This window comes from Pelophylax lessonae (assembly GCF_965119305.1).
Source record: "Pelophylax lessonae genome assembly, chromosome: 1".
Lineage (NCBI taxonomy): Eukaryota > Metazoa > Chordata > Amphibia > Anura > Ranidae > Pelophylax > Pelophylax lessonae.
In genome coordinates this window covers 119,660,537-119,669,534 of record NC_138768.1, presented here as the reverse complement: position 1 = coordinate 119,669,534, position 8,998 = coordinate 119,660,537, and the positions used below count along the sequence as shown (strand labels likewise).

The window sequence follows — 8,998 nt, the reverse complement described above, 5'->3', positions numbered from 1 at the left end:
CATCTTGGACATCCACAAACATGGCACCCAAACTTATTGGGATTGATAACGAGGAGCTGATCAGGCTTGTCCGTGCCAGGCCATATATATGGGACAGCCGTACAGCAGAGTACAAGAATAATGCTCTGAAGAAAAGAGGGTGGGAAGAGATTTGTGTAAGCCTGTATCAGGACTGGAAACATAAAGGTAAGAAGATATGTTCTATGGTTCCTGTGTGTATATATTTATCACAGAAAGGGGGATCTATGGGGGGCCCTGATGTGAAGGGGATCTATGGGGGGCCCTGATGTGAAGGGGATCTATGGGGGGCCCTGATTTGAAGGGGATCTATGGGGGGCCCTGATTTGAAGGGGATCTATGGGGCCCTGATTTGAAGGGGATCTATGGGGCCCTGATTTGAAGGGGATCTATGGGGGCCCTGATTTGAAGGGGATCTATGGGGGGCCCTGATTTGAAGGGGATCTATGGGGCCCTGATTTGAAGGGGATCTATGGGGCCCTGATTTGAAGGGGATCTATGGGGGGCCCTGATTTGAAGGGGATATATGGGGCCCTGATTTGAAGGGGATCTATGGGGGGCCCTGATTTGAAGGGGATCTATGGGGCCCTGATTTGAAGGGGATATATGGGGGGCCCTGATTTGAAGGGGATCTAAGGGGGCCCTGATTTGAAGGGGATCTATGGTGGGCCCTGCTCCAAAGGACGGAGCAAGTGGAAGACCATGCATGCTCAGTAGGTAACCACAAACGAAAAGAATTGAATTACGCAATGTTGAACATTTTAACAATAGTGTATTTATTTAAACAAAGTACAGAGAATGATGAACACTCTTTATTGAATGGCATCAAGCTGCCATGGCACTTGACCGGCAGGACTCATAAAGAAGTCTGTAAAATCCTCCCTGATGTTGGCCCCTCTGTAGTTTCCCCTGGTGTGGGTCCACTCTGCACCTTCCATATCATCCATCAACGAGTCCTCGAAGAGGTATCCATCTCTTGATCTAACAAAATTGTGGAGTGCACAGGCAGCTTTGACAGCAATTATGGCATTATCTATGGTTAGAGTCATTGGTGTGTGAAGAAATCGCCACTTATTTGCTAGAATTCCAAAACTACACTCCACAACTCTGCGCGCTCTTGTGAGCCTGTAGTTGAAAACTCTCTTTTCGATAGTCAGTGAGCGATTTGCATACGGGCGTAGCAGGTGTTCTGAAAGTGCAAAAGCCTCGTCCCCAACAAAAACAAATGGTAGACTGGGTTGAGATGTTCCAGGCAGTGGTCGTTCATGTGGGAGGTCCAGGCTTTTGGCACATAGCATTTTTCCAAAACTGGAGTGGGAAAAAATGCTGGAGTCGGAACTGCTCCCGTACGAACCAACATCTATGTAGGTGAATGAGTAATTTGCATCCGCCACTGCCAGCAAAACCAATGAAAAATATTTTTTGTAATTAAAATATTTGGTACCGCTACCAACTGGTCTCACAATCCTAATGTGCTTGCCATCTATTGCACCGACACAGTTAGGGAAGTTGCAGCGCTCCCAAAAAAGATCAGCTACAGAGATCCACTCCTCTTCGGTTGGTTTTCTCATCACCACATCTCTTAGGACCTCCCAAATGGCAATACAGGTATCACGCACAATTGTGCTCACAGTGGATTTCCCCAATTTGAATTCGTAATGCAAGCTCGCAAATGAATTTCCAGTTCCAAGGTACCTGAAATAAAAAAATAGAAAATTATTATTAGTCATGTTTATCGCTTACAGAATCACTAATACGAACAAGATGGCGTAGCCTCAAGGACACCATGCAGAGGTACAAGAGACTAGAACGTGAGGCGAGAAGTGGATCCGGTGCCCCCCCCCCCCTAAGCTTCCCTATGCCTTTGCCAGATGTCTGGATTTTCTGGTACCGGTTCTAGAAATGCGGAAGTAAGTTATTGTCAAATTCCCTCTTTCACTTATTAACCCATCCTTCCCCCTCCCTCTTGCAGCCCTTCTCAAAGAGGTCCCGCCGGAAAGATATTTTGAGATGAGAATGGCAGTAGAAAACTGTATCCATTCATTCTCTGTACCACGTCAGTTCCCACAAGAGAATACATGGACCCCAAATTTAACACCCATTCAATCTGCCATTCCACCAAACCCTTATCCATCCAGTTTTGAACAATACCGGAGCATTCATGAAACCCCTAGATCCCAAATCCCATATCCTATTCCTTCTCCAATTCCCTCTGTAATCCCCCCCCACAGTAGAACATCGGATGTCTCCACTTCTTCCCATTTCCCCCCCTCCCGCAGACCACCACCGACACCACAATCAAGTGCATTGGCATCAAACTTACCTCCACCCTATCCACAATATAGGCCCACAAGTGGACCATCAAGAAATCCATCCTCGCTTGTGCCATTCAGGCTATATCCCAACACCTTGGATAGCTCTTCAACACCACTTGATCCGGATGAGAGTTCACCTAATTTTTTGGATCTATAGGATAGGACACTTGCCACTCTACCGCCATGTTGTCCAAATTTGTCTTTTATGACATAATGTTTCTGTTTTTGTTCTTGTTATTATATGCAACAAAATAAAAAATAAAGAAAACTTTTTTTGGAAGCGACTTTGCCATCATATCTGTCTGCATTAATATGGAGAAAAAAATACATGACATTTCACAAAATATATCACACTTACCGTAATGTAACAAGCAATCTTTCCCCAGGGACAACACTGTTCCGGAAGGTGCTGTTCTGACGCTCCAAACGGGAAAAGAGTAGTCCAAGTAATTCGTCAAAACTAAGAAATAAAAAACACAACACATGTAAGTGGCAAGCAAAAGGGGCGCTTGTGGAGCTTCTGGAATGATTCGGGGGTAGATATAGGTGAAAAGAGAGAGGGGGAAAAGAGAGAAATAGGGTAGCAGCAAAAAAGAGAGAAGGAGAAGGAGAGACTCCCTCTCACATACTAACCTATTAACTGACATCCGAGTATAGTTGAAGAACTTCTCTTCATGTTGACGGAGATGATTATAGAGGACACTGAACTGACCTCTGTCTTCCCTATTTAAAATTATGGGATGAACCCAATATCTTCGTTTTCTCATCATCCTCACCCTCCTCCTCCTCCTCTCTTTGTCCATATCGATCAGGACTGCAGCAGTGACAGTAGCAACTGCTGCCATGACCAAGGGCAAATGAAACATACTGCCAAAAAGAATACACCAAAACACAGCTGACACTCCACAACGAACTCTCCCCACAAAAACCAGGAAGTCCACAGGAAGTTTACACCCATTTTATTTTGATTGGCCGGAGCAGAAATCGCATCTGAGCTTAATTAACATGATTACGCAAGTACAATTCGCATTGCAATCGCGCTGTACTATTTAGAAACGCAAGGTAAACATCGCACTGCAAATTCGCATTGCAAGCGCAAGCGCATAAGTGTGAACCGGCACTAATAGTTCCCTCTCCCCTCCATTTTCACTACATAGGGGGACTAGACAGGGCTGTCCACTGTCCCCGGGTCTCTTTGCCCTGGCGATGGAGCCCCTGGCTATCCTCTTGCGGTCCACCCCCGCTTTGGGGGGGGCTGCAGGTGGGCCCCCTAGTTGAACGGATTTCACTGTACGCTGACGATGCCCTTCTCTACCTCCCTGATGCGGCGGGATCCCTGACTTTGGCGTTGCAGATTTTTGAGCTGTTTGGCTCGTTCTCTGGGATACGCATTAACTGGGACAAATCCCTACTATTTTCCTTGTCGGCGGTTCCCCCTCCCGCCTCCCCCGATCTGCCTCTGCAGTGGGTTACGAAATTTCGCTACTTGGGTATCGAAATACAGCGGGATGTCGCCAAATACTTGGAAGACAATGTCACTCCTATTTTGCAGCAAATGCAGCTCCGCTGCCAGACTTGGCGGTCGTTGCCTTTGACACCGGTGGGAAGGATTAATTTACTTAAAATGATTTTTCTCCCTAAATTTCTTTATGCCTTCCGTAACACCCCGGTGCCTATTCTGTGCGCCTTTTTCCGGCAGCTGGATAAAGTGGTGATAGAGTTCATTTGGGTGAGGGCTGTCCCTAGGGTTGCGAAGACTACCCTGCAACTCCCGTTGTCCCTGGGTGGGCTGGCATTACCCAACTTTCGCTATTATTACTGGGCGGCGGTGTTGGTCACGGTGCGGTGGTGGTTCGCACAGCCCCAGGACAACCCGGCGGTGAGTCTGGAGGCGGCGATCATGGGCTCTTATACTGCTCTTGGTCACTTGGTATACCATGGCCCTGGGGTGCACCAACAGCTGACTGTCCCTATGCGGACAACAGTCAGGGTTTGGGGGCAGATGTCGGTTGTGGTCGGTGACCCCGACACTGTCTCCCCGCATACTCCACTTTGGGGTAACCCCAGGCTACGGCACCTCCAGTCCATCCCGGACCCGGGTCTGTGGCACCGGTTCAGGATTATCCGACTACAACAGGTGATGCCTGAGGGTGTGATTCTCCCGTTCTTCCTATGCTCTCCCCTCCTCTATGCTGTTTCGCTACCTCCAGCTGAAGCATGCCTTGCAGACCCAATACCCGCGGGCTGTCACGTTGGCCCCTAATACGGTGGAGCGGTTCCTGTCGACTAGATGCGCTGACTGTATCCTGTCTTCTGTGTACCTTAGAATCACTTGTAAGGTGGACGGGGCAAGCCCCCGACTCTATGCCCTCTGGAAAGAGGACATCCCATCCCTTGACGAGGAGGCCTGGGAGGAGGGGCTGGGTGGATATATCTCTGGGGTGATTTCGGCCAGGGATCGCTTCATTCAGCTTAAATTTCTCCATAGGGCCTATTATACCCCTCAGCGAGTGGCCAAGATATACCCTGGTAGTTCGGATGTATGCCCCCGGGGCTGTGGGCAAATTGGTACCTTCTTCCACATGGTGTGGTCCTGCCCTGTGGCTCAGCGGTTTTGGAGGGAGGTGGTTGGTGAGCTTGAGGGTTTGGGGATTCTTGGCATGGTCCTTGATCCCAGAGTCATATTACTGGGTTTTTGTGATTTGGTCTCTCACAAGAGGCACACGCAGCTCTTTATATTTTATCTTATGTTCTATGCCCGGAAAACTATATTATTACTTTGGAAATCGGCTGACCCTCCACTACTGTCGAGTTGGCGGATCCTGGTTGACTCTGTATTGCCGCTCTATAAACTCACCTACATGAGCAGGGGTTGTCCTCAGAAATTTGACAAAGTGTGGGGTTTGTGGGTGGCTAGGGGATGGCTGGGATAGACCCTTCCCCTCCTGCGCTCTCTCCTCTGTTTGTTCTCTCTTGACCTCCTCTTTTCTGCTTTGCTGTGCTTGACTCCTTTGGGGTCCATTTCCTTCCCCTCTCCCCCCTCCCCCCCCCTTTTTTTTTTTCTCCCCCTCCCCCCCCTTCCTTTCCTCCCCTTCTCTTTCTGGATTTGTGGTCCCTTTACTGGGTGGTGTCGTCCTTCATTTGCTGTCCCTATGGCTGGCTTGGCTTCTGGCTGCCGATCCTGCTGGGGTGACTGACCCCGGCTGGGGGGGTGTGGCGGCTTGGGTGGGAGGGTGGTGGGAATCCTCCCAATTATATTGTGCCTTTATTGCAGGTGTGGGAGATCTTCTGTTACTGTGTGCGTATGTTGTACCTTGCCCTTTTATTTGCCTATGATTTTGTCCACTGTGAACACAGCTCTGTATTTTTTGTTTGTAACTTGTTTTTGAAATTAATAAAATGTTTCTGTTAAAAAAAAAAGTATGAGCATAAACTCATTCTATTGGCTAGAATATTCATTTTTTCGTATTTTTCGGACCATAAGGCGCACTTAAAATCCTTAAATTTTCTCACATATCGACAGTGCGCCTTATAATGCGGTGCGCCTAATGTATGGCTGTGTTTTCCCCTTCTCATCCCAGTTACCTAGAACTGATTTATGTGGTACACGGCGCTCAAAAATCTGTCAGTGTTTTAGCACGGCCTTGGTAAGCTACGAAGCTGCACTGCTTTGATTGAGCATTACGGCCATCGTAGTCAGGAGGTGTGTGCATACCCGCTGCCCCAAAAATGGCTCCTGTAAAGAGACATGCTTACGAAGCGGATTTCAAACTCAATGCTATCAGTCACGCAATACAACATGGAAATAGAGCAGCTGCGAAAGAATTCAACATTAATGAATCAATGGTACGGAAGTGGAGGAAGCAAGAAGACGCCCTGCACCAGGTAAAGAAGACCAAACTGAGTTTCCGAGGAAACAAAGCAAGATGGCCACAGTTGGAGGACAAAATTGAACAGTGGGTTATTGAACAGAGAACCGCAGGTAGAAGCGTCTCCACTGTCTCTATTCGACTCAAAGCAACAGCTATAGCACGCGACATGGAGATAAACGACTTTCGAGGAGGTCCCTCTTGGTGCTTCCGTTTTATGAAAAGGCGTAATCTCTCCATCCGCACAAGAACTACCATCTCGCAGCAACTGCCAAAGGATTACCAAGAAAAGCTGACCATTTTCCGCACCTACTGCAAGAACAAGATCAATGAACAGAAGATCCGGCCAGAACACATCACCAACATGGACGAGGTCCCCCTTACCTTCGATATCCCCGTAAACCATACAGTCGAGAAAACAGGGACCAGTACGGTATCTATACGCACTACGGGAAACGAGAAGTCATCCTTCACTGTAGTTCTCGGTTGCCAGGCTAATGGCCAGAAACTACCACCCATGGTAATTTTTAAGCGGAAGACTTTGCCGAAAGAAAAGTTTCCGGTTGGCGTCATCATCAAGGTTAACACGAAGGGCTGGATGGACGAGGAAACGATGAGTGAGTGGCTGAGAGAGGTTTACCTCAAGAGACCGGATGGCTTTTTCCACAAATCTCCATCCCTATTGATCTGTGACTCCATGCGCGCCCATCTGACCGATACTGTCAAAACCCAAGTGAAGAAAACTAATTCAGTGCTTGCCATCATTCCGGGTGGATTAATCAAAGAACTCCAGCCGCTAGATATTGGTGACAACAGATCATTTAAAGTTAAATTGCGAGCTGCGTGGGAGCATTGGATGACAGAAGGCGAACACACATTCACCAAGACAGGGAGGCAACGCCGAACAAGTTACGCCACTATCTGCCAGTGGATCGTGGATGCCTGGGCGAAGGTATCAGTCTCCAGTGTCATCCGAGCTTTCAGGAAGGCCGGAATTATCACTGAACAGCTAAGTAACAGCAACGAGACTGACTCCGATAGTGATGATAATGATGAGAGGGATCCGGACGTGCTTGATGCCGAAATCGCCCAACTGTTAAACTCAGACACTGAAGATGAAGACTTTGATGGATTTGCGGTAGAGGAATAAGCTGAAACAGTGAGTGTATTGTTTTGTATTGTATTTCACTGAACAATGTTGAGAGTTATTGTTAAAAACCATTTTATGGTTATTGTGAAAGAGTTGAATAAAGTTTGACTTATCAGAGTTTTGTGTCGTTTAATGTGCCTTATAACCCGGTGCGCCTTATGTATGGAAAAAAACACGTTAGCGGTCGATCATTGATACTGCGCCTTATAATCCGGTGCGCCTTATAGTCGCGAAAATACGGTATTCTAGCCACTAGAATAAACGTACTTGTCTAAGTGCGCACTTAGGCACATTTGTGCGTAAACTGCGACCATAAGGTCCTCTCCAAACACAGCTTTGGGGCACTTTTTTTGTATCTCTACATTCTGCTCTTAAAATACGGATCTAAATGCCTAATGTGCATGACCACATAGGCTAACACTGAACTTAGTTTAAAGGTATAAAAATAAAAGTGATTGTAAAGGTTTGTTTGTTATTTTTAAATTAAAAATAACAAACATGTTATACTTACCTCTTCTCTTGCAGTGGTTTTGCACACAGCAGCCAGGATCCTGCTCTTCTCAGGTCCCTCTTTGGCTCTCCTGGCCCCTCCCTCCTGTTGGGTGCCCCCACAGCAAGCAGTTTGCTATGGGGCATCCGTGCCGAGTCACAGCTCCCTTTTCAGACATGGAGCTGCGGCCTGGCCCCGCCCACTTTTGCCCATTTTCACAGCAGCAGGTGCCAATGGCGCGGAACTGCTGTCTCAGCCAATGAGGAGGGGAGTCCTGGATGACCAAGACATTCCTACAACATCGCTGGAGCTAGAGGGACCTCAGGTAAGTATTAGGAGGGCTGCTAAACACAGAAGGCTTTTTATCCTAATGTATAGAATGCATTAAGATAAAAAACCTTCCGCCTTTACAACTCCTTTAATGCTAAATGCCCATAAAAGTGGATTTCCTATTCCCATGTACACGAGGGCTAAGAAAACTGTTTGCACTGCATTTCAATTGATTGCCTCAATATGCTTTTTGTGACGTCATTCGGCTTTCTTAGGCCGCCTCCCTCACCTTGGACAGCCTCGTCTGGAGTCGGGACTAGTCTCGCGGAGTGTATCACAGCCATACACCCACCCACAGCAGCCCGGTGCCAGCCAGCCCCCCACATCCACAGGCCCAGTACCAGTCAGCCAGCCACAGGCACTGTACCAGCGAGCAAGCCAGCCAGCCACCCACAGACCCTGTACCAGCCAGCCACAGGCCCTGTAACTGCCCGCCACAGGTACTGTACCAGCCAGCCAGTCACCCACAGCCCCTGTACCAGCCAGCCACCCACCACAGGGTGCCAGCCAGCCAGCGACACACCACAGGGTGCCAGCCAGCCAGCCACCCACCACAGTTTGCCAGACAGCCAGCCACCCACAAACAGGGTGCCAGACAGCCAGCCACCCACAGGGCCTGTACCAGCCAGCCACAGGCACTATACCAACCAGCCGCCCACAGGCCATGTACCAGCCAGCCACCCACCTACCACAGGGTGCCAGCCAGCCACCTACCACAAGGTGACAGCCAGCCAGCCACGCACCACAGGGTGCAAGACAGCCAGCCACCCACCACAGGGTGCTAGACAGCCACCCACCCACCACAGGGTGCTAGCCAGCCAGCCAT

The 8,998-nt window shown here is 48.7% G+C and overlaps 1 protein-coding gene across 1 annotated transcript; it reads right to left on the bottom strand.

Moving 5' to 3' along the window:
* Nucleotides 1–830: 830 nt before the first annotated feature.
* On the bottom strand, nucleotides 831–6,024 carry LOC309544273 (uncharacterized protein; the record flags this gene model as incomplete). Its single annotated transcript, XM_082243174.1, has 3 exons — nucleotides 831–1,713; nucleotides 2,692–2,793; nucleotides 5,990–6,024. The coding sequence occupies 3 exons, from the start codon at nucleotides 6,022–6,024 to the stop codon at nucleotides 831–833; spliced, it is 1,020 nt and encodes a 339-aa protein (XP_082099300.1).
* Nucleotides 6,025–8,998: the final 2,974 nt, after the last annotated feature.